The sequence below is a fragment of the Neophocaena asiaeorientalis genome, unplaced genomic scaffold (assembly GCF_003031525.2).
Source record: "Neophocaena asiaeorientalis asiaeorientalis breed wild unplaced genomic scaffold, Neophocaena_asiaeorientalis_V1.1 scaffold253, whole genome shotgun sequence".
Classification (NCBI taxonomy): domain Eukaryota; kingdom Metazoa; phylum Chordata; class Mammalia; order Artiodactyla; family Phocoenidae; genus Neophocaena; species Neophocaena asiaeorientalis.
This window is the reverse complement of record NW_020174553.1, coordinates 1,619,498-1,644,738: the sequence shown is the minus strand read 5'-3', so window position 1 is coordinate 1,644,738 and position 25,241 is coordinate 1,619,498. Positions and strand designations below refer to the sequence as shown.

At 34.5% G+C, this 25,241-nt stretch overlaps 1 protein-coding gene across 1 annotated transcript in view; it reads left to right on the top strand.

Moving 5' to 3' along the window:
* The window catches only part of PHIP (PHIP subunit of CUL4-Ring ligase complex), a 112,174-nt gene that overhangs the window by 76,768 nt on the left and 10,165 nt on the right, over window positions 1-25,241 (top strand). The window contains exons 20-34 of the mRNA XM_024757414.1: window positions 2,467-2,586; window positions 4,049-4,156; window positions 4,727-4,851; window positions 4,982-5,064; window positions 8,022-8,133; window positions 8,313-8,374; window positions 10,704-10,859; window positions 11,922-12,042; window positions 15,437-15,562; window positions 18,568-18,637; window positions 18,970-19,023; window positions 19,289-19,438; window positions 23,452-23,604; window positions 24,197-24,360; window positions 24,816-25,075. Coding sequence (XP_024613182.1) covers window positions 2,467-2,586; window positions 4,049-4,156; window positions 4,727-4,851; window positions 4,982-5,064; window positions 8,022-8,133; window positions 8,313-8,374; window positions 10,704-10,859; window positions 11,922-12,042; window positions 15,437-15,562; window positions 18,568-18,637; window positions 18,970-19,023; window positions 19,289-19,438; window positions 23,452-23,604; window positions 24,197-24,360; window positions 24,816-25,075 — 1,864 coding nt within the window. The remainder of the gene's footprint in view (window positions 1-2,466; window positions 2,587-4,048; window positions 4,157-4,726; window positions 4,852-4,981; window positions 5,065-8,021; window positions 8,134-8,312; window positions 8,375-10,703; window positions 10,860-11,921; window positions 12,043-15,436; window positions 15,563-18,567; window positions 18,638-18,969; window positions 19,024-19,288; window positions 19,439-23,451; window positions 23,605-24,196; window positions 24,361-24,815; window positions 25,076-25,241) is intronic.

Sequence of the window (25,241 nt, the reverse complement as noted above, 5' to 3'; positions counted from 1 at the left end):
AGTGTAAGACATAGTACTTGCTCCAGAAACAACGTGTGACTAACAAGTTGTTTGAATCCCGCCCCCCGCAAAAAATGGAATAAATATCACATGATAAAATATGTTTGATTGGCAAAGTAATTTTATAGATAATAACTCAGAAACCAAATGGGGCCATCCTATCTTAGAGTTTCACATAAGCTTTCCAGAAGAAATAAGATTTTAGGTGGGCCTAGAAGAATATCCATGGATAGAAAGGAAATAAATCAGTTACCTGTATCTCCAAAATTAAAGAAATCCTAATTCATGAGGCTGGAAATTTAGAGACATGTCAAAGCATTTTATCCCCTAAGTGGTTGTAAGTACTAACTGACAGAAATCTACTTTAACCAAAACTTCTAGGTTCCCCAAGAATTGTTGAGGAATTGTCATAATGTTTATCATAATGATTCTTGTCTATGCCACAGTCTTACAGTTACAAATATGATTACTTCTATTTAATATCCAACTTACCTGGCTTCAGGTAAGAGTTGTTAGCTATCCTAATCGACATTCTGGGAAGAAATGCTTGCCTTAGTGTATTAATAGTTCATATTGAGGCTGGAATAAGTAATTTTTAGACTTTTCCTACCTTTTTTCCTTTTTACTAAGTCAAAGGAAACCTTTTTCAAACACTTTAACTGAACACCTCATCATATGTAAGACTGATATGATCTGTGGATCTCACTCTGTGATGTGCTCAGTGCATAACAGTAGTGGCTACTCAGTAACTACGTGTAGATAAAATAACTGTTCACATGTCATGTGGCTTCACATCTCAAATCTAACACATAGCAAAATTTATTTTCTAAGCTTTCCCCTCTAACGTGCTGCACTTCAGCCTTCCTCATCTCAGCAGTGACAACTCCAGTTGTTTACACCAAAACCCTGTAATTCTCCTTTTTCTCTCATTCCACATTCAGTCCATCAGGGAATTATCATCATGGCTCTGTCTTCTAAATACATTCAGTACTTGACTGTTTTCACCACTTTTGCTATCATGCTAGTGTCAGCTACGTGAACTCTCACTTGTATTACTGCAGTAGCCTTCCATCTCTCTTCCTGCTTCTACCCTCATCCCCCTAGCCTCTGTTTTCTAAAGCAGGGATCAACAAACTTTTTCTGTAGAGGGCCAGCTACTCCACCATTGTAGCCTAAAAGCAGCCCTAGACAATACATAAACGAATGGGTATGGCTTTGTTCTAATAAAATTTGATTTATAAAAGAAGATAGTGGGCTGGACTTGGCCATGGGCCATAATTTGCAGATGCCTGCTGTGATGCATCCAGAGTGATCCTTTTAAAATATGTCAGATCCTATCCCTCTTCTGCCTAAAATTCTCCAATGGATCCATCTCACGTATAGTAAATGCCAAAGTCCTTTACTCCTCCCTTACTCTCCAGAGAGAGTTCTCCTGATGTGCTTAACTGAGAAATACAAAGGTGGTTAATAGGAAGGAGAGAATTAATAGGAAAATGAGTATTAAGTAGCAACTGTAGCATACCTGCTGCAGATGGTGTTCTCGACACCCATTATGACCTTTTTCCTTTTCATGAACTTTCATTAACTCACAGTGATAACTACCTTATAACCACCTTTTTTTTTTTTAACAAACACAAGAGAATAAAATTTAGAAATCTTAGTTTACAAACACTGAACCAAAACATTTTTAATCAGCTACATTGAAGTTTCTGTCTCTACTTACATATTTTAGGTTTCAGCTCAAAGTCCATTTTTCCGAAGTCTAAGGTAACAATATCCAGGCTATGATGGCCACCTGTAGGTGACCGGAAAATTTTAAATTTCTCTCAAAGGCCTATTCACAAAAGTAAGAGACCTGGCTTGACAGCATTCTGTTTGAAAAAAAAAAAAAATCTGAAAAAAAAATTTTTTTAGAAGCTTGTGTGTGAAATGGCTACTTTAAAAGGAGTAAAGGAATGTTCTTGGGCTATGTGGAAGTATAATGCCCAGCCCATGGAAACAGTTAGCCTTCTGTATCTTGGCACTGCTCAGCCCATATGAGAATATCTTAGTTAGTTCTTACTAACACGCTTATGACTAGGATTTTTTAAAATAAAATATCGAATATGCTTCGGTCTGTTACATAGAGTGTTTATGAAACTGATAGAATTTTGAGAGGAAAGAAAGGAGACAGAGCTTATACTTTGGTGTTTATGGGAATATCTTGTCACCTAGTTTTGTTTTGAATATTGTCTGTAGAGCTTTGGTTTATCTAGTTCTTTTTTTATGGAGTGATTTGGAGAAATCGAATATAACTATACTGCCACTGCTGCCATCTTCCCAGAGTAAGCTTTTTAATACTTAATAAACATTTTTGTACAAAGATCCCTTCCCCTTTTATTTTTTAAACTACCATTGTAGTTATTTTAAAGGGCAGATTGATTAATGCTTTCATGATAATATTACTTTATATTGTTTTACACTTAGAGATTGGCTGTGGGAGAACTAACGGAAAACGGTTTGACATTAGAAGAATGGTTACCTTCAACATGGATTACAGATACTCTCCCCCGAAGATGTCCATTTGTGCCACAAATGGGTGATGAGGTATTTTTTAGCTTTTAAAAAATACCCTTTGTTTCATTCAACTAACTTTAAATACTTTTTATAGCTCTTGAAACAGAACTCCAGAAAATTGCAGCAGTTTTAGAAAGTATCTCATTTTACATATTTGTAGCTGTATATGGAAAAAGGAAAATTAGGAGGAAAGCTTTACTGATAATCTTTTTTGAGGCTACTGTAAAAATTGCAATAGCAAATTAAATATTGTAAGAGAATAGAGGTTTCATTGACATTTTAAAAGCTAATATGTATTTTTTAAATGAGGATTTTATGGCCAGTTTTCTTTTTCCTAAAACATATTTATATGGTAAAGGAAAAACAAAATTCAGCCTTTTATTTTTACTTTTATTTCAAAGAAGTATTTTATTTAAATAACTATAATGTTCATAATATGCTCCTTAGATCTTAAAAAAATCTATTATATTCGAAATATCATTTCATTTTTAAGAAAATATGGTGGCTGGCCATCATTTTGGACTATGTTGTTGTGAATTTGAAATGAAAATGTAAGATTAGACCAAACTTTTCCACTCAGGAGTTCATGTCTCCTTGTTTTATGCGTAAATGTTAAGAGGCAGGGTTATCTGGTGTTCAGTAGGTTCATAGTAATAAGTTAGGAGTTAAAATAGAGGCTTCTTTAGCAGAGCACACTAACAGTAGAAAGTGACAGGTGGCAGTTGACAGTTTAAAAAAAAAAAAAGGAAAACAAAACCTTTTTAATGCAAGAGCAATAAGTAACTCTAAAGTTCCAGGCAGCTGGAGCAATAATGATATTAATGACTAGAATGAATGTGTGTAAGCTAATGGGTATCCCAAAATATTGCTAAGAACTTAATAGCATTTTTTGAAATTCCAGCAGCATTTTTTAACAAGCTCAACTATTTATTGTGGGAAGTGTCGTGGGAAGAACACTTGGGGTCAGACTGCTGTATTCACGTACCGGTTCTCCAGCGTGGTAGTCAGGAGTCACTTAAATTTGACCTCCATAAATGAGGATAAATATATGCCTTGCTCTCTTTATAATGACAAAATATATGTGAAAATATATATGAAAATATATTTTTCATTTTAAAGTTTCCTGCATTTGTGCAAACTGCTTGCTATAAAAGTAGGTGAATAATCAACTAAACATGACCCCTAGTTACAACTTACTTTATTATGCGACATAAATTAACTTATTTTGAATCCAAAAATAAAATGGTGAAACCAAAAAGCCAAAAAATAACTGCTTATCCTAACCTCTTAATGTTATTTAGAACACTGTGGTTATGATTAAGTGACAGTAGGACAGCTTGAGGAAAAGAAGGGGAAAAAAAAATCAAAATATTAGAATTTTTTTTAGTTTAAGGGACATTAAATTCTCTCTGCAGTTTCAGCTGATACCGTGCATCTTGCGTCAAAGGAAACACATTCAAGTTTTAAAATTGTGATTTTATTTACTTTTTAGGTTTATTATTTCCGACAAGGACATGAAGCGTATGTTGAAATGGCCCGGAAAAATAAAATTTATAGTATCAATCCCAAAAAACAGCCATGGCATAAAATGGAATTACGGGTATGGTGTTTATAATTTAATAGTCCAAAAAGATGCGATTATAGAGGAAATTGTATTGAGTGTTACTATTTTCACTATAAGAAACTGTATCATGAAGATGCCTTTTCTAATTGGAACAATCTGGGGAGTAGAAGGTGTTTAATTTCTAAAGAAACATAAGATTGAATTTATATATTCCAGTAGTTTATAAATTGGGAATAAAATGTAATTATGGTGAGAACTGGACAGCATTAACATCTAAGGCAAACTTCATCTTTGTAAATTTGGAAGTATTTCTAGGTTTATCAGCAGTAGTTTAAAATTATTTCCATGTCCTTGGAACTGTGTTAGAAGACTCTTATTTCGATAAAGTTTTCCTTTTTCTTTTTTATCTTTCTTTTGTTTTCTCTTTTTTAAATTGACATATAACTTGCATACTATAAAGTACACCGATAAGTACACAGCTCAGTGGATTTTTACATATACATACAGAGTAATCACCTAGATCAATATTAAAATGGATAACTTTTTTTATTATGTTTAGCAGTTTATTTTGTGAAGATGGTTTCTTATTTTCTGTATCTTCCTCAGGAACAAGAACTGATGAAAATAGTTGGCATAAAGTATGAAGTGGGATTGCCTACCCTTTGCTGCCTTAAACTTGCTTTTCTGGATCCTGATACTGGTAAACTGACCGGTGGATCATTTACCATGAAGTAAGGACTGTTGAAAGAGGCAATAGTTTCTTAGTATTGTAGATTATTTTTCAAGATCCAGATAAATTTGAATGCCTTTTAGATATTTGTAAGTATATGACCTAATCAGTTTGTTTCTGTTTGTACTTAGGTACCATGATATGCCTGATGTTATAGATTTCCTAGTCTTGAGACAACAATTTGACGATGCAAAATATAGGCGGTGGAATATAGGTGGGTAATTTATTTAGAAGCTGTAATGTTTGTTTTATCTAATAAGTGACTTACTATTTTTCATAATTTAGGTAAAGATAATCAGAAATCTTGCCATTTGCAGGGATGTTAATAAGAAAGTAAGGTATTGTGTCAGGAATTTATTTATTTATTTTTAAGAATGAAAATACTTCTAATTTAGGTGATGCTGAAATTCCAGACATTTTCTCTCTTATATTTCTTAACTATGTATAAGATTGTTTATAGCTATTCCTTCTGCTGTTTTATGTGCTGAATTAAATTCTTATACAAAGGAATTAATGACAGAATTCAAACTTGAAGCAAAAGTAGTCTTCCAGTTCAAAATGTTTAATAATTTGGACTGGGACTAAAACTGAACTGACATTTTTCTTTTATTGGTTAACTCTGTTAAAATTAAAGCTAATATTGTAATCAAGACTCAAAAAAAACTTCTAAAATCCTTAGAAGTCTCCAGGCATTTAAGGTGCATTAATTTATGTACAGATGGATGTGCTATTTTCTAGAGTATTCCTTTTAAAAATTTCAGACAGGACCACTGTGTCATCTTGGAGTAGACTCTGGTGCCCCTATGGCTTATTTGGTTTGAAAAAGCACATCAGTTGACGTGGCATTACATCCCTCTTCCAGTGCCATTGGAAGGCCTTTGTGTGGTGATTTGTTGTCTCTTGTTTGGTCTTGGTAAACGTAGAAATTTACATGTGTGCTGTAAAAAGAAAAATTATGGAAATGCAAGTCATTAAAATTAGGGACATGCAAGTTACAGAAAAAAATTTACATCCCATGTACCGTTTCTCTGGAAGCTTTGAAAGATGTGTTCCATCAAATAAGGGAGAAAAGAAAAAGACACGGGATCTCTGCAGGAGACAGGAAATTCAGAACAGGAAAGCAACAAAAGGAATTCCCAAATAACAGTCAACAGAAGTCTCAGGATAGCAGCTGTTTAGCAAGTCTGTAAAACAAACAGTCCAGAAAACATTGTCCTCTAAGAGTGAAATCATCAGGGAAAAAAAAGTGAAATGGATAAATTGTATAAGATGTTTGACTTTGTGGGAAATTATATATTGAAGAGTGTTTTATAGTTTGAGCTATTAGAGAATGTGGGAAGACATAATCATAAATTCAGAGAAAACCAACCATAAGAAAATGAAGCAGTTATACAAAATTATATAGGAAAGGAATTGTGTGCTATTTGGCTCATTAGCAAACAATATTTATACAGTGTAGTCATGACAGAGGAAAACTGAATTAAATTAAATTAAATTAAATGCACATACCCTTTATATACAATTATATGGAGAGAGACCAGTACTTAATGTCTAAAATTGATGAGTGAAGAAATAGCTATATACTCATTATTTAGAAAACCGAAAGTAAATTCAAGAAGAAAGAGTTAAAAGTTCTTCTTGGTTTTAGATGTAAGCCTTTGGTACCTATGATTTTTAAAATTATTTACATGTGTTAGTTGATAAGATCAATTTCATCTCTTATTTTTGAGGACACGCATCCGCCAATAAATTGGCGGAACAAATATTAGCAGTCAGAGTCCAGGAGAACATTCTAGAAATGCACTGACAACCTAAGCAAAGAAATACGGCAAGTATTGGACAAATCAGAGAGATATTTCAAATGGATCTACATCAGAATGTTATCATTTGGATCTTATCATTTTTCTCCCCTAAATTTATAGATTACTATTTCTTCTAAAGTTAATACTAGTTAGTCTTCTATTTCTGAAGATATTTACATGTATCTACCAACTGCCATTTAAAATTACATCAATAATAATTACTTCAGCTTGTCCTCAGGTATGTTTAAGGCTTGCTCTGGTAGACTCTATTCCTTGCTTAACTTTATTGTCATTAGCCTGCAGTATCGTTCATTGTGGTCAGGCACACATTATCCAGTTCTTCCTCTTTAGCGTACTGTCATCAGTCTAGGTACAATAGGATTGTAAGAAATAGCTTTATGAAACTCATTATTATGTTTACTGTAAGGTGTCGGAGGTGTCAGTAATGCTGTTTATTAAATTATGTATTAGCTTCTCACTAAGGGTAGTGTCACTAATATGCATCTGAGGAGCAATTACTCTTAGTCTAGTAATAGATCATGTTTCCCTCTTAACATTGGCCGTTAGAATGCTTGAATTTGAATCTAAATTTGATCCCAGTGCATACCCACTCAGAGTATATATATACACATATATATAACTCAACAACATGCAGTTGTGTTCTGTTAATTTAGCCTGACTCCAGCTTTCTGTCATTAAATTTCTTTTCTTCTTTTAAATACATTTTATGCTATATAGTTGGCCCTCCGTATCCATGGGTTCTGCCTCCACAGATTCAACCAGTCTTGGATCAAAACTATTACAAAGATTAGTTGTTTTTGTTTCTTTTTTATTTGTTTCTATAGGAAAGGGAAAGTGAGTGTACAGATAAGTGTACACTTAGTAACTTAAGGGTGATTGAGTCAAAGGAAAGCAGGTTGGATTGTTGTTGTTTGGTTTGTTTTTAGGCTGGACTCTTAATTGTTGGTTAGAGGAACTTCCCTACAGAAAGTAAGAATTCAAGATAGACTATAAATATTTTGGGGGAAGAAATTATCTGTGTTTTTATTTGAATGAAAAATTTGTGCATAGTCCTAATGATGTGCTAGATTGGTAAAAATGTTTAAGGTAAGAGTGAATTTCCCCTTACCGTAATGAAATGTAAAAAATGGTGCTGAAAAGTCAGTCACACTTCAGGTGTGCTTATTAAATAACTTTTTCCCTCAGTATTGCTGATTTTATATATTTACTTATTTATTTTGGAGTGTGTAGGTCATTTTTCGTAGGTCTTTTAAAATCATACAGGCAATTTAAGTATCTTAAAGGAAAGAGGAGTAACAACAGCAGTGTTTCATTTCAGAGTAATGAGGTGGCTTTTATTCTTGTCCAGGTGACCGTTTCAGATCAGTCATAGATGATGCCTGGTGGTTTGGAACAATTGAAAGCCAGGAACCTCTTCAGCCTGAGTACCCTGATAGTTTGTTTCAGTGTTATAATGTTTGGTAAGGAAGTATTGTATTTTTGTTCAGCCTAACTTGTTTTGAATGTTTTCCCCGCCTATTAACAAAATGATAAAGATACTACTTTTAAACACTGAAGTAATTATTTTTACAAGGTGATTTTATTAAAATTGCAATGCAATATTTAGATTTTTTAATATAAAGCTTTTCCTTCCTTTAAGCTGGGACAATGGAGATACAGAAAAGATGAGTCCTTGGGATATGGAGCTTATACCTAACAATGGTAAGTGTATGTTAAGCTTTTTGCATCTGTATTATGGAATTAATTTCTTAAGTAAAAATCTGATTTGCTAACTTGCAACTACAAAGAGTTCTTAATGAAGACCGAGTAGAAAATATTCATTCCACGAATATTTATTACCTATTATTGACCCTGGAGGTAGGGGAGGCATAACAGTCAAAAAATTAGACAATCCTTGCCCACTTGGAATCTGTAATTTAACAGGGAAGGTTGAAATTAATTACAGCAAAATATGATATTGATTTGTTAATTATTATTCACTCTAGAACAGGGGTCCCCAACCCCTGGGCAGCGGACCGCTACTGGTCCGCGGCCTGTTAGGAACCAGGCCACACAGCAGGTAACCCCCCCCACCCACCTCCCGTCCGTGGAAAAATTGTCTTCTATGAAACTGGTCCCTGGTGCCGAAAAGTTTGGGGACCGCTGTTCTAGAAGATGAGCACTTGGGATCAAAGATATTTTTGTAACTCCAGCAGAATACGTAGAATACAGTGTAATACTTAAGAGTTCAGGCTTTTGAGTACGACTTAGATTCCTATCCTAGCTCTGCTGTCTTTTATCTATGTCATCTTGACAAGTTCCTTTAAATCTCAAAACTCCAGATTCTTAGGATTCAGCTTTTGAAACTATGTAAACTAATACTTTCCTTATAGGGCTGCTATTAGGATTAAATGATATCATATGTGTAAAGTGCTTATTATAGAGCCTGACACATGTAAGGGTTCAATGAATAGGTAATTATAATTAATAATAATAACCATCATCTTGCATATGGCCTGCCGCATTGCCTTAGGATTTGGGAGTTAGCCTTAGGCAGTGAGTATGACATCTTCCTGGAACTGAGAAAAGACCAATGTGGCTGAAGCCTGGAGATTGCATTTTCTTTCTATTTCATTGTCCATGTTTGTTTCAGTTTTTAAAAAATACAACACACACAATTGTATATGCCTAAAAAGGTTTAAAAGGATATATACCAGATTATTAATAATGGTCATTTATAAAGCGTTGGGGATATGAGGACTTCCACAAATTATCTTTTACATTATTCTGTATTGTTTGATTTTTTAATAGTATGTTACTTTTACTGTCATGTAAGAATAACAATTTTAAAAAACAAAAAGAAAAAAAGCCTGACTTGTAACATAGTAGAAATAATCATTTATAAATGGAGTTCCTCACTAGTTATTGTATTCTAAAAAAGCAGAGAAAAGACAATGTGGGAAAACTAAACCCAATCTGTAAATCTTAGAAATGAGAAAATGGTCATGCTGATTTTGTTCAAAACTAGTACTTTCTAGAAATTATCACTTTGAGATACCAATACCAATAATGTCTTTTTCATCTCATTGCTAAATTAGAGCTGTTTAAAATATCTTAATCAACTTGTAAATGTGTTACATGGCTTTTCTTCTGGTTTTAGTTCTCTCCTTTGTGAAGGTTTGAATTTGAAGTCACATCAGACTATTGTGAATATGAGAGAAATGAAGCTAATCGATGTTGTAATGCCTGGGGTATTTCTTGAAATGAATTAGTGACAGTAATATACTACTTGTCTTCTACCTGAATATATTGCTATGTGGAGGGGGTGATTTTTGTTTTTGTTCTATTTGGATACATGTACATAGGCACTTATAGAGTTTAATTACATTTTGGGAGGAGGAGAAATTTTGTAAACAAATAGTAGCATATTTCAAAATGTTTCTCTCATGAAGTCTAGTTCAAAGAAAAAATTGCTTGGCAGATTTGTAGATTTTATGTCACCACCACCCCGTAATGATTCTGTTAAAGATTCAGGCATGCAGAAAGCATACCTTCATCATTTAAGAGCAAAAAGTGTAAGAATCATCTGTCAGTATTCATAATTCTCTCTGTTCCCACATTTTAAAAAACTGAGCCTTTGATTGAAGCATTTCTGAAAGAATACCACTTTTGCTCAGTTTCACCTGTGTGTTTTATCAAAGTAAACATGGAGATTATACATTATGAAATGATTCAGAAAACTTTTAAATTTGCACCATTTTATAGGAATACTTTCTCCTTCACCTGTAACTGATAATAGAGCAAGTTGTCAGGTATAATTTTGGAGAAGTAATTATATGCTCATCTAGAGAATTATGAAATTAATGTTTTAAAGAATAAATTTTATTGACCCTTGAAACATACTTTTTCCTTTAATGAAAATAAAGAATATACTTAGCATTTACAAAATTATACTTTATAACAATATTAACTCTGATTTCTAAAGGTAACCTAAATATTAGTAAATTACCACATATTTTCACTAAATCTGCTTTCTTTCTTTGTATTTCAGCTGTATTTCCTGAAGAACTAGGTACCAGTGTTCCTTTAACTGATGTTGAATGCAGATCATTGATTTATAAGCCTCTTGATGGTGAATGGGGTTCCAATCCCAGGGATGAAGAATGTGAAAGAATTGTTACAGGAATAAACCAGTTGATGACACTAGGTAAATAATAGTAACACATGAATATAGATAGAAGATGTTGCCAGAAAGCAAAGGAAAGGAAAAATACTATTATTCAAGCAAAACTTTTTTCCATAATATCATGTCATTGTTTTCAAACATTTTTAAGTGGTATTTTTTTTTCAGTGCGATTTTACGCAGGGCTTAAATATCTAAAACAGTTATAAATGAGGTTGCTCTAGCTGAATTTCAGAGTAAGGGACCCCAGAAACACCAGGGGTACCATTGAAAAACCTAGATCCTCCAGAACCTAATTTTAAAATCCTTCACGTACTCACGCTGACATGATGCGACTTGAAAGAGGAGGGCTGAAAGCTGAATTATATGGGTAACTGTACCAGTTTTCCTCTTAACTTGATATACGTATACACAATAGAATATTTGTAAAGGGAAGGGAGAGGGTATATGAACTGCTTTGCTTTATTTTAAAAAAACAGAAAAAGAACAATGACCACAAAGCATGATTATCTGAACTTTTGGTGCCCAAAATAACTCTAAACTAGCGTGGTGGTTTGTATTAACCTAGACTTTCAGTAAGGAATGAGCTTTAAAGAGTCTAAGGGAGAAATTAACATGAATAAGAGCTGAAGATATTGGAGACACATGTTGGATGATATTTTCATCTGAAGTCTTTTAAAATATGAGCAACACTTAATTATTGTCTCAGATACTATCTTAGGTAATTTTAGTAATTATGTCAAAACAATTACTGTCAAACACATAACATAGATTCAGGAATGGCCTGGTTTTAATTATAGAAATACATGCAGATGTTCTTTAATAAGTCAGTTTTATATATTGTCTGTCATCTCTTTTCTTCTAAGGAGTCCATAAATAAATACTCCTAGAATTTTGCAGTATAAATGTAGACATAATAAAAAGTGAGACTATGTGTTAGCTAAACTGTATGTATTTTCTATCAGAAGATAGTGGTAGACTAATGGTTATGTGGATTAGAACTTAAGGCTTAATTCAAGCAGAATTTTGAAGTATTTTAAGCAATACAAAAATAAATTTATAAACGTATTTGTTTGTTTCCCTTAGACATTGCTTCAGCATTTGTGGCTCCTGTGGATCTGCAAGCCTATCCCATGTATTGCACTGTAGTGGCATATCCAACGGACTTAAGTACAATTAAACAAAGACTGGAGAACAGGTTTTACAGGTTAGAACCATTTGCTGTAGCTACTAACAAAAGAAAGCTAAGTGATTCTCTCACCCTTTTACTGATCCTCTCTAGCCGTGTTTCTCAAACTTCAGTGTGCATGCAAATCACCTTGGGCATCTTGTTAAAATGTAGAATCTGGTAGTAGGTTTAGAGTAGGACCTGAGATTGCGTTTCTCACAAGTTCCCAGTGATGCTGGTGCTGCTGGTCTATAGACCACACTTAGAGACAAATATGAATTGATGGTCACTGTCTTTGTGTTGTATTTTATGAAACAATCCAACATATTTTATTTTCTCCTAGATATCCCATTGAAATATTTGTTCATGGATTTTTTCATAGAATAATATTAAAAATTGTGTGTTCTCTTATTTATTTAGTTTATGAATACTTCTGAAAAATGAAATTAAGAAAATTTTGGGTACTTTTTATAGTCGTAGCTTAGTTTGAAATATAACTAGAGTTTTAAAAAGATGCAATTTCAGTTAATTTGCATATGCTGGTTAACAATTTTTGTAAACATTGAGTTCTAATGTTGGGCAGGCTTTGTAGGTTTATTGCTTAAAATGTCTTATCAAAAAGTGAGGTTAAGGGCTTCCCTGGTGGCGCAGTGGTTGAGGGTCCGCCTGCCGATGCAGGGGACACGGGTTCGTGCCCTGGTCCGGGAAGATCCCACATGCCGCAGAGCGGCTGGGCCCGTGAGCTATGGCCGCTCAGCCTGCGCGTCCGGAGCCTGTGCTCCGCAACGGGAGAGGCCCACGTATCGCAAAAAAACAAAAACCAAAAAAACAAAAACGTGAGGTTAAGTCCATTGTTTTCACGTAATGAAATCAGACTTTTAGCTTTCACATTTCTTATGACTTTTGCTTACCAGGCCAACAATATTTTAACTTAAATAATAATTGCATTAAAACTTTATTTTTGTGATCAGTTTTATAGTACTGCAGTTCTTTACATTACTATTTATTTTAACTTAGGGAAGGTTTTGTTTGTTTGTTTGTTTGTTTGCGGTACGCGGGCCTCTCACTGTTGTGGCCTCTCCCGTTGCGGAGCACAGGCTCTGGACGCGCAGGCTCAGCGGCCATGGCTCACGGGCCCAGCCGCTCCGCGGCATGTGGGACCTTCCCGGACCGGGGCACGAACCTGTGTCCCCTGCATCGGCAGGCAGACCCTCAACCACTGCGCCACCAGGGAAGCCTCTTAGGGAAGTTTTTCATCATATTTTGTATTCATATTTTTCTGTGTAAAATGTGCCTTTAGTTCTTTTTAATACTTAAATTGTAATTCTAATTTGATACTGTGGGTACCTGGTGCTGAAAACACCATTTGTTATTCCCTACTGACTAAGGTAGGGTTTCTCAACAAAAGCATTACTGACATTTAGGGCTGGAAAATTCTTCATTATGAGGGGCTATCCTTTGCCTCTACCCTTAAGTGCCAATAGCAGCCCCTAGTTGTAAAAACCAAAAATGTCTCTAGACACTGCCAAATGTCTCCTGCTGGGCAGAGTCACTTCACCGAGAAACACTTGGAATAAAGAAAACTAAGGCATTGGACTTTACGTTCTGATCTCGTTAGGTATTTCTGCTGCTGCTTCATTAATATTTGTCAAAAGCATTGAGATGAGGAGGAAATCACCTGTGATTTGTGCCTCCCAGCCGTCTTCCTCTCGAAGCACACTTCTTTAAGTAAATCATTTTCAACGTTAAAGGTTTAAGACAGGAAATGGAGAAGAAATTCTTAACTATATTCTTATTTCTCTCTAAGCCCCTAAGTTGTTAAACCTTAGGAGTTACACCCCGGGCTTCAGAGATGGAACAAGATGTGGGAGAATAAAAGGGAGAGAAAGAATTGTTTTCTACACACTAGTAGTTGGACTACATCTAGAAAGATAAACTTCTGCCATCTCTCACCATTGTTAAAAATATACTTTCTCATAGAAATACTGCTCAACATGAGAATTGCTAAGGTGTACTGTATTTCAATACACATTACAGCTTAATTAGGCTTTTTGGCATTAGCCTAGCTTAGCCAACTTAACCAACTTAGGAAAAAAATCTTTTGGAACAGAGTCCTTACATAAATTAGAAAGTGCCTGATTTTTAACTAAATAATGTAGTTGTAGACCTGAGTTATGTTCTTATTTCATAATAATGATGCCTGCATGTGCTATTTCACTGTTTCGAGCTTTTTTGCTTCTCCTCTGCTCATTGGCTTCAGACTTCTTACAGTTTGTAGTTTTCCTCTTTGATACTTCTAGTTCAGTCTTAAACCACTGTCAGTTTGCCCTACTGATATTAAATCCTCATGCCTTATCTTACACACAGTTTCTATAGGGTACTCTGAAAATGGCCTGTGATTCTTTTATTAGAATGAGCCTTGTAAATGCTATTGGAAATGCACAGAAGCTTTTCTGTATGCTTCTGTATCCACAATTATATATAATTCTTTAAAAATTCCATACAATTGTTTTCTGTTCAAAAATCAGTAACATTTCCTGAGTATTTTCTTCCTTATCATTTTAAGTTGGATGATATTCTAGAATCTGCCTTTGGATTTTTCTTTAGTTGCTGAAATAAAATAATAAAACACCAAAATTTTAGTACAGTTGACTCTTTTGAACAGCATGGGTTTGAACTGCACGGGTCCACTTATACACGGATTTTTTTTTTCAATAAATACGTACCTGTAGTACTACATGATCCATGGTTGATTAAATCCATGGATGCGGAACCTTAGATACGGAGAGCCAACTCTAAAGTTGTATTCGGATTTTAGACTTCAAGGAGGGCCAGTGCCCCTAACTCCCCCATTGTTCAAGGATCAACTGCATTGTCTGTTTAGTGTAAAAAAAAAATTAATTTTCATTTCGTTAGGTTTCTTAGTAAACTAACATGTTCACCATATTTTTATATGTTTGTATCTCATAAGCAAGCTGTTAGTTAGCTTTTCATTTTTAAATGTCATTTGATTACCAGTAATAGAATTAGATTGAAATTGCTTGGTTTCCTTTTTGAAGTAAAAGTCAGATATGCTTATTACCAAAAAATTACACCATACATGAAAGGAATATGTAAAGCAAAAACTAAAACTCCACTGTTTCTCTCCTCCTGCTACTCTCCTTATAGTCTTTCTCCCTAAAAGAAGGCCCTGTTGATAGACTAATGTGTCAAATCCAGACATTTTCTATGCCAGTACATAACGTTACTACCTTTTCCACCCGCCCAACACAAATGACGTTCTGTTTTTTTGAAAACAGCTTTTTAAGGTGTGAGTTTTGTAATTGATTTAAGACTGCAATTAAAAAGTCTGAATGTCTTGGTTTTAAAATGTGTGTATGTATTTCTAAGTATAAAGAGATTAATAAGACTTCTGCATTTTGTTTGTTTAAAGGCGGGTTTCTTCCTTAATGTGGGAAGTTCGGTATATAGAGCATAATACACGAACGTTTAATGAGCCTGGAAGCCCTATTGTGAAATCTGCTAAATTTGTGACTGATCTTCTTCTACATTTTATAAAGTGAGTATTTTTCCACACTTAATTATATTACTGTAATAATTAATGGCAGTATTTTAAAATGTAAAATGCCAAAACGTAGAATACAATCATTTTTTATTATACATCATGTCACGTGCTGTGCTATAAGCATAGTTCCACTCAAAATAGGAAGCGTATGTCTGTCTAAAGAAGCAGCGTTTAGTTCACTGGCTGATAATAATTACAGAGTCAAAGAGATTGTGTTACAGTTGTGTTCTGCAATTCAAGTAAGAAAATATGGATCTTTCTCTAAATCCAGTGTTCGATAATAATAATAATAGCAAGCTTTTACTGAATGTATAATGCTTTACCTAAATTAGCTCTTCTAAGTCAGATAAAAATCTTACAGGTGGGAGAGATCATTATCTGGAATTTACAGTTAAGGAAATTGAATCTTTTAGAGGTTAACTTGTTTAATTTTCACAGTAAATGAGTGTCTGCCATTTGATTTGAGAACCTTTCATCTTAACATTGTATTACCCCTATCAAGTTTTGGAACAAGTATTCAAATACATCAGCAGGAAACTGAATTTAACTTTCAAGGTTTTTCTTCTTCAAAGTCAGGTTTACTTCCTCATTCATTAATTCCATACCAACAGTGATGATAACTACAACTTCTTAAGACAGCAGGACTTTTACTTCCTTGTCTTACGGATTTTATGCATTCATAGAATGGATTGAGTCTTCTAAATTGAAGCCAGAGGAATGAATCATATGTATATTTTCTACGAAATACAGCTCTGAATTCATACGAAGTTTATTTATATTGGATAATTTTTTCTCATTAAGAGAATTGGGTATTTTATAATTTAAGTATTCACCTATTTTCAGCTTTCATTTTTACATGAAGGGATTATTGAGGCTTTTTTTTTTTTAAACATCTCCAGCTTCATTCTCATTACTCAGCATAATCATAGGGTCCCTTTTCTTGGTATTAGGTGAGTTTGTTTTTGTTTGTTTGTTTTGCTAAGGAATGTAGGTAATTGCAATATAAATAAACCACCAAAGAAAATTCGTAAGATAAACTTTATGCCCTTCCTCGACCTTATTTCTCTAAAGAAAACTGTTGCCTTCCAACTGGTTTCGGGGCTGTTATTGCTAAGCTTTTGCTGCTTTTCAGTAAAATTGATAATCAAGAATTAATAAGATAATAAAAATTAGTTATCCTCAGAAAACTATTTATATACTTGGTTGTAAAAGTTTATAGTATCTTAACTATAAAGTTTTTAATCTGTAATTTTGTGTTTTATATATGTTATGTGCATCTATTTTTCCAAAGAGATAGGAATCAATAGAATCACATGATAGAGTAAATTCATATTTTAGTGAAATAATTTAGATGAAACAATCATTTTTACATTTGGAATAATCTGTGAAATTGTATTTCTTTCAAATAGTTACTTTGAAATGCCTTATAAGAACAGATTAAAATAAAATAATAAAACATTTACATTGTATATATCTAAAAATAAATACCTGGCATTTTTTAGAGGTATACAATTTGTTAAGAACCATTTTTAGCTAGTGTTACTTTTCAAGATGTCTAGTATGTCTTGAAATTTTGGTAATGGTACTTCTTAATTGAGTTATTTGGCCAAATTTCAAGCAATAGTTATATTCAAAGTGTTGTAATAGATACTTGGAGATAGAAAGAAATGCATAATTATCCTCTTAATACAGTTTTGTAGGGTAGATAAATCTGTAACTGTAATATAAGGAAAAAGTAAAAGGAGTTTGTATGAATGCTTAGATGAGGGATAGGGTCACTTCTGGCTATAAGGGTGGGATTTCAGGTACAGGGAGAAGTATGTTAAGATGTTCTGGACAAGGTAGATACTGATTCAGAAGTTAGATGAAAGGAAAGCAGTTCCAGGGATGAGGAATGGCATGATGGAGGAAGGTAAATATTTGTTAAGGGAATCGAGTAACTGAAATCAGGTGAAGTAGAGAGTACATGAGCAGAAGTAATAGGGATACAGTGTGCTAAACTCGAGTTTAGACCATATCGTGGAGGGCCTCGAATGCTGATCTGAGGAACTGTACTTAAAATATGAGCACAGGGAGCAAGGAGCTATCGAAAATATTTGTACCTGAGAATAGCATGGTGCTTGCTATGCCTTAAAAATATTAATTTGACTGCAGTGTCTAATGTTAACAGATAGGGAGGAGACAAAAGGCAAGGGACTGTTGAAATTTTTTTAACATGAGAATAACATGATGCAAATTGCCCTAAAAATATTAAACTGACTGCAGATTGACTTCTACAGCTGACCAAGTAAGAGGTGATGGAGGCTTACTTTATGGAAGTGAGAAAGAGGCAGATGCCAGGAGATTTTGAAGGTAGAATCACAGAACTTGTCCAATGATTGGGTTTATAAGGAGGAGGCAAGGGAAGGAATAGTGAAAAACCATGCATTACTATAAGAATGGTTGAAAAAAAAAGTTAAAAAGAAAAGGGAGAAAGTGGAAAACAACAGTTAGGTTTAGACATGCAGAATTTTAGATGGTGTCAGGAATCTCAGAAGAGTCAGACCAAATTATAGGAATTTGGAGTTCACTAACACAGATAAACTGCAGATATATAAGATTATCTGGTCAAAAGGTATAGAAGATGGCTAAAGACAAAATTTTAGGGAATGCCTACATTTAAGAATAAAAGGAAGAAGGAATTAGAAGACAGGAGGTATACTAGCTATTCCTTGTAGACTGAAGAATGAAGGAAGGCATTCCAGGCCCAGTAGTGAACTGAGCAAAACCTGGGAGATGGGAATTGGGCTTGGTATAATGAAATAGGCCAGAGTGGAGGCTTCACATAGAGTGGAGGGGCAGGGGCAGGGGCAGATGTGTGTGCCATAGGGTTTTGGAGTCAACTGATGAAGAAGCCTTCAGCTTCAAGTTTTATCTTAAAATCTTGTTTTACTAACAGGTTTAAAGGACAAAAATCTCATGACTCCAGTCTTGTATACTAACATTTCTTTGTTATTTAGGGATCAGACTTGTTATAACATAATTCCGCTCTACAATTCAATGAAGAAGAAAGTTTTGTCCGACTCTGAGGTATTTAATATTTCATTATGATTATTACTACATTGGTTATGTTCCATATATAAAAAGAAATTTACACACAGTAGTTTTCAGGTAAATGCTGTTGTGAAAATTATTTTTGCCTAATGCTGTTGCTAACTTTTTAAAAAAAAATGATTCAGAATTGTTATAATTTTTTTTAAACGGTGGGTGGAGGGAGACTTTTTAATGAGTCAATAAAGTGTTCCAGCATCATATATACTATGGGTTTTCCAAAATGTAAAGGAGGTAATTGGTATTAAAAAGCTATAGAATATAGTGAAACCTAGAATATTTTATGAATCTGATAAATTCTTGCTTCAAAGGAAGAAGAAAAAGAAGACACTGATGTGCCAGGAACTTCTACCCGGAAGAGGAAGGTACTAAGTTCTTTGTTTTAACAGAAGTGCCTTATATGAATTAAAATGTATTAAGCATTTTTTTTACTCTTACTATTTTTAAAGACAGATTAAGTATTAACTTCCAAATCAGTTTCCATCACAACAATGCATGGTTTTCAGAACTAGGTGAATGATGTTTTCTTTTATTTGAATCACTGTATATTACCTCATTATCCAAGATTAAAAATAAAAATTTTATTATATGTATTATTTTATTAATATTATTTGAACATTTTAATTTTAGGACCATCAGCCTAGAAGAAGATTACGTAACAGAGCACAGTCTTATGATATTCAAGCATGGAAGAAACAGTGTCAAGAATTGTTAAATCTCATATTTCAGTGTGAAGATTCTGAGCCTTTCCGCCAGCCAGTAGATCTTCTTGAATATCCAGTAAGTATTTTTTTTTTAATGTGCTTGCACATAGCTTTTTTTAAATTTTTTATTTATTTATTTTTGGCTGCGTTGGGTCGTCGTTGCTGCACGCAGGCTTTCTCTAGTTGCGGCAGGCAGGGACTACTCTTCGTTGCAGGGTGCAGGTTTCTCATTCGCTTGTTGTGAAGCACCAGCTCTAGGTGTGCGGGCTCAGTAGTTGTGGCTCACAGGCTCTAGAACGCAGGCTCAGTAGTTGTGGCTCACGGGCTCTAGAACACAGTCTCAGTAGTTGTGGCTCACGGGCTCTAGAGCGCAGGCTTACTGGTTGTGGCGCACAGGCTCTAGAGCGCAGGCTCAGTAGTTGTGGCGCACAGGCTCTAGAGCGCAGGCTCAGTAGTTGTGGCGCACTGGCTCTAGAGTGCAGGCTCAGTAGTTGTGGCACACGGGCTTAGTTGCTCCTCAGCGTGTGGGATCTTCCCAGGCCAGGGCTCGAGAACCCATGTCCCCTGCATTGGCAGGCGCATTCTTAACCACTGCGCCACCAGGGAAGTCCCCCAGTAAGTATTTTTGAAAATACTTTCTTTATTTGTCAGTTTGATTTTGATATATGTATATAAATACATATACATCTCTTATACATGACAGTTTACTATTTATTTTTATGATTATAGTTTATTTCTTTTTTATTTCATACACCTTCTCATTATCCATTTGGCTACATAGAGCATCTAAATTGAACAGTGTGGTAAAAAAGAAGTAACCCTGAACTAAGACTCCAAAGAATTGGGTTATTGTCCCAGCTCTGCCTCTTACCAGTTCTGCAGTTTCGAGCAAGTTATTTAGTTTTCATATCTGAGTATATATTTACTATTTTCTTTTCCACACTAATTCTGTGAATTTACTATGAAAATTATTTGGGAAGCAAGAATAATTATACCTGTCTCTAACCTTCCTTACAGGGTTATAGAAGTGGAATGAGAATATTACTAGTTATTTATTCAACATTAAAATAGTTTTTACACTGAAGCACTATATATAAATGTAAGGTGGCACTACTATATATGTAGGTTATGCCAATTTATGATCTTTATGGAATTCGTGGTAAAACGTTTGAGTAAACATGTTACAAGTATTTATTTTTGCATGCAGTTTTAGCAATCTAAATTTCACTTCAAGTGATTTTTTTGTTATTCCTTTTTTCAGTTACTAAAGATTGTATATCAGATAACATTCATGGTTTCAAATTAAAATTAAACGTTTTATAAGAGATCATGACCTAGATGTGGTATCACCAAAGTCTTTATTATCTGTTTTTTTATGTATGTGTTCTAATTTGCAATGATGAAAATAGAGAAATTTCATCAATAGATAAATATCATAAATGACTTGTCATTTTAAAAATCAAGAAACATGTAATCTTAAATGTAGAAGATAAATCTTTAATTCCAGCAATGTGATAAACAGGACTAATTCAAACCCTACCATCCAAAAAACCTCTTAGAAGAACTGAGCTAATGCTAAAGTGCTCTGGTTTTCATTTCTCTTTGTTTTTGAAACGTGTGGATTTCCTTTTGTTTCTTGCAAGCCCAAGTATGTATTTTTTAATCTCTAAGCCCAGGAGTCTTCACTGGAAACTTCTACCAGATGTTTAAAGAACTAACACAAATTCTACACAGTTTCCTCAAGATAAAGAATGCTTCTACACTGATTCTATGAAGCCAGTGTTACCCTGATGTCAAAACCAGACAAAACAGTACAAAAGAAGAAAGTGCAAAAATTCTTAATATCAGCAAATAGAATTCAGCAATATATGAAAATGATTTTGTACCCTGACCAAGTGGGTTTTTTTCCCAGGGATATAAGGCTGGTTCAGTATTCAGAAATCAGTCAATATGTCAAGAATTCATTACTAAAGAAGAAAAATCACATGATCATATCAGTGCAGAAAAGGCATTTGACAGAATTCAGTACTCATTTCTTTTAAGAATGTACATGTTGGGTATGGTGTAATCATTGTGGCCACAGGAGGAAACAAGAATGAGTCTTGGAAGAAAGAAATTTATTACACTTAAGGTCCCAGAGAGGGGTTCACCAAATAACCACTTAGGGCCACAGGGGAAAGCACAGGGTCTTAGTTACGTTGCAGAAGACAGGAGCGGGGGCTTCCCTGGTGGCGCAGTGGTTAAGAATCAGCATACCAAAGCAGGGGACACAGGTCTGATCCCTGGTCCCGGAAGATCCCACATGCCGCGGAGCAACTAGCCTGTGTGCCGCAGCTACTGAGCCTGTGCTCTAGAGCTCGCAGGCCACAACTGCTGAAGCCCGTGCACCTAGAGCCCGTGCTTCACGACAAGAGAAGCCACCACAGTGAAGCCCGCGCACCGCAACGAAGAGTAGCCCCCGCTCGCCACAACTAGAGAAAACCCTCGCACAGCAACGAAGACCCAACACAGCCAAAAAACACAGGGGCAAAGGACAAGCTTGGGCCAGAGCCTTTACTGAGGTTTCCATGAGAAAGGCAAGGCAGAGCATAGTCAACAGCTTAAGATTGGCTACTTTGAATTACTCCAGTTGGTTTTGGGGCATAAGGGTGGTCTCTGGTTGTCTGATACCTGACCCTGGGATGATTCATGGCAGAGGAAATACTGGCTTGGTGTGTGAGGGTTGCTTAAGGACATGGTTGGTTTACATATGAAAGCTGTATTCCCAGTACAACCCTTTGCCATTTCTAAGAATTGCCTAGCCCTTGGAAGGGGGCAGTCTCTCCTTAGGTCTGTTTGGTCCCCAAAATGCCACATTATCAAGAATACAAAAATAAGAAAATTAATATAGTTGGCCCTGTGCTGAATGGATGCCAAAAAGACAAATACATAATCTAAGAAAACAGAACACCATTAATAATAAAAACAGACTTAAGAAAACTAGGAATAAAGGGGATCTTCCGTAACTTGATAAAGAACATCTGTTTAAAAACCTATAGCTAACATCATGCTTAATCATGAAAAACTGAATGCTTTCCCCCTAAGATTGGGAGTGGAGCAAAAATGTCCATCCTCACAGCTGCTATTTAACATAGTACTGCAAATTCTAGCCAGTGCAGCAAGACAAGAAAAGGAAATAAAGGGCATTGCAGATTGTTATGGAAGAAATAAAACTGTCCCTATTTGTCAAAGGCAGTAATACTGTTTGCTTTATGGTCAAACATATTTGATCATAATTTAAACTTGATGGGGCAAAGTCAAGTTATTGTATTTCGAAAAATACAGTTACATACTCTGGGGCTATGGAAAAGGTATAGTATTATTTACTCCTTTAAAGATACCATATTTGGATCATTTTATCCTATTCTGTTGCTTTTTTCTCCTTTCATTTTCCTGTTTTTATTGCTTTATCTTATACAATTGTATATACAATATACAATTGATTAGGTGGAGACTTTGGGTGACTGCACTTTTCCTCCGTGGAATGAACTGCAAAGGCTTTGTGACAGATATTTACATTCATAATTCTTGATTACTACAAAGTTCCCAATTATAGTAACTGTAGTACCGCAGTTGAGGTTACTAGAACTCAGGCCTTCACGTACATGGGATGTTAACATATTTTTATTGTTTTTATCTCTTAATTTTAAAGGTACAATTATGTTTCAGTGAATTAGCAGCCTTTAGAGTTCATGGGTAGTATAAAGTTTTGGGTTTTTTATATCAAACTTGTAGCTGTGGAACTGAGTTTTTTCGATATTCTTTTAATCTCCTTTTTCGAACACAGCTCTACCCTTTACCTCTTTCTGAAGGAAAAAAAAAGAATTTATAGGTTCTTGAATGAGAGAAATCCTGTGTTGATTGCAGTAAAAGGTAGAGGACATGAAAAAAATAAAAACGACTTCAGGAATAAAGGGAGCCTTGATGAGGGAAACGAGGAATGATTATTGGACTTGCAGTCATCACAGAAATTGAATGTGAATCCCTGTTATGAGAAGTAATGCATTATTATTATTATATTATTAATATGACTTGTTTTCCCTCTCTTAGGACTACAGAGACATCATTGACACTCCAATGGATTTTGCTACCGTTAGAGAGACTTTAGAGGCTGGGAATTATGAGTCACCAATGGAGTTATGTAAAGATGTCAGACTTATTTTTAGTAATTCCAAAGCATATACACCAAGCAAAAGATCAAGGGTATATAATTGAATTGTTTTCTTTTCTGTTTAAATGAAATGAAATTAGTAGAAAAGTATGTCGAGTAACTAAATGCTGCTTTTATTTAAAATTTAAAACAAAATTGACAAACTTTCTATTAGGTTCTTAATGGTATTCTAGTGGAAAAAGGAATTCACATCTTTCTGTTTTATTCCTTCTATGAAAAAACACTAATGTCACTAATGTTTAGGAATGGTTACTTTTCTTGAAGGTAGTGTAGTTGAATAGACATCACATACACATTGTCCTGATATGTGTTAGAGGTACGTGTGCTTAACTTTTCCAGCTGTTTTCTGCATTAGTGGAAAGGAGCATTTTTTTCCATATAATGCTCATACAAGTCATAAAAATGAGTAAAACTATAAATATCATTTACCTTTTTTTGTCCAAGAAATACAAAAATAATTTAATTGTAATAATGTTTCAGTTTTAGTCTTTGTCAAAAGAGATTGAGAAAAAGCAATGTTTTAAATTCTAAAAACTTTTTGTTAGAAAAATATTTAAATTATTATCTCAAAGGAACAGGCATTTCCTTCCAGGAATGTTTGAACAGTTTTTTTTCTTTCCATAGATTTACAGCATGAGTTTGCGCTTGTCCGCTTTCTTTGAAGAACACATTAGTTCAGTTTTATCAGATTATAAATCTGCCCTTCGTTTTCATAAAAGAAATACAATAACCAAAAGGAGGAGGAAAAGAAATAGAAGCAGCTCTGTTTCCAGTAGCGCTGCATCAAGGTATTTGATTTCTTTTAAATATCATCAACTGATCTATAACTTTGTCATCTAAATGATAGAACTTGGTGTTTTTTAATACTTCCTTTACTATTCCCTATATTGCAGAATGATATATTTGACATGCAAGTTCCTATGATGTGGAGGATTTTTAATCTTTTAACTAAAGCTATACTAGTGTAAGTGCTTAAATTCAAACTGCTAAATCTGTACAGTAAAACAGCATTTTTAGGATAGTGATGGCATCATGCTTTCTGTCATATAACTATAGCATTTACAGCGATCCTTCACTAAATATTCACTTTTCAAAGGCTCACAACCATATGAAATCCACTACAAATCTCATATTTTAACATATTTCATAACAGTACAAATATTGAATCCAACAGTATTATAAGACTGTTTTATTCATCCACATAGAGCTAAAAGAATGACTAATGATACTATTTTATTTACAGCCCTGAACGGAAAAAAAGGATCTTAAAACCCCAGTTAAAGTCAGATATTGCTACCTCTCCATTCTCTGCACCTACACGATCAGTACCACCAAGGCACAGTGCTGCTCAGATAAATGGTAAAACGGAATCCAGTTCTGTAGTTCGAACCAGAAGCAATCGAGTGGCTGTGGATCTAGTTACCAGTGAGCAACCATCCACTTCTTCAGCAGCGAAGACTTTTATTTCGAAAGCTAACACATCTGCAGTGCCAGGGAAAACAAGTAAGAATCAGCTACAGTTTCTAAATTGAAATATATATAATGACTTTTGTAATTTAAGCATTTACTTTGCCAAATGGAATATATTGGATTTAGTAAATTCCATCAGACACTGTTGGCTTTGCTTTTCTTTATTGTTTTTGCCTGTTTTTCTTTTAATTTTTTTTGA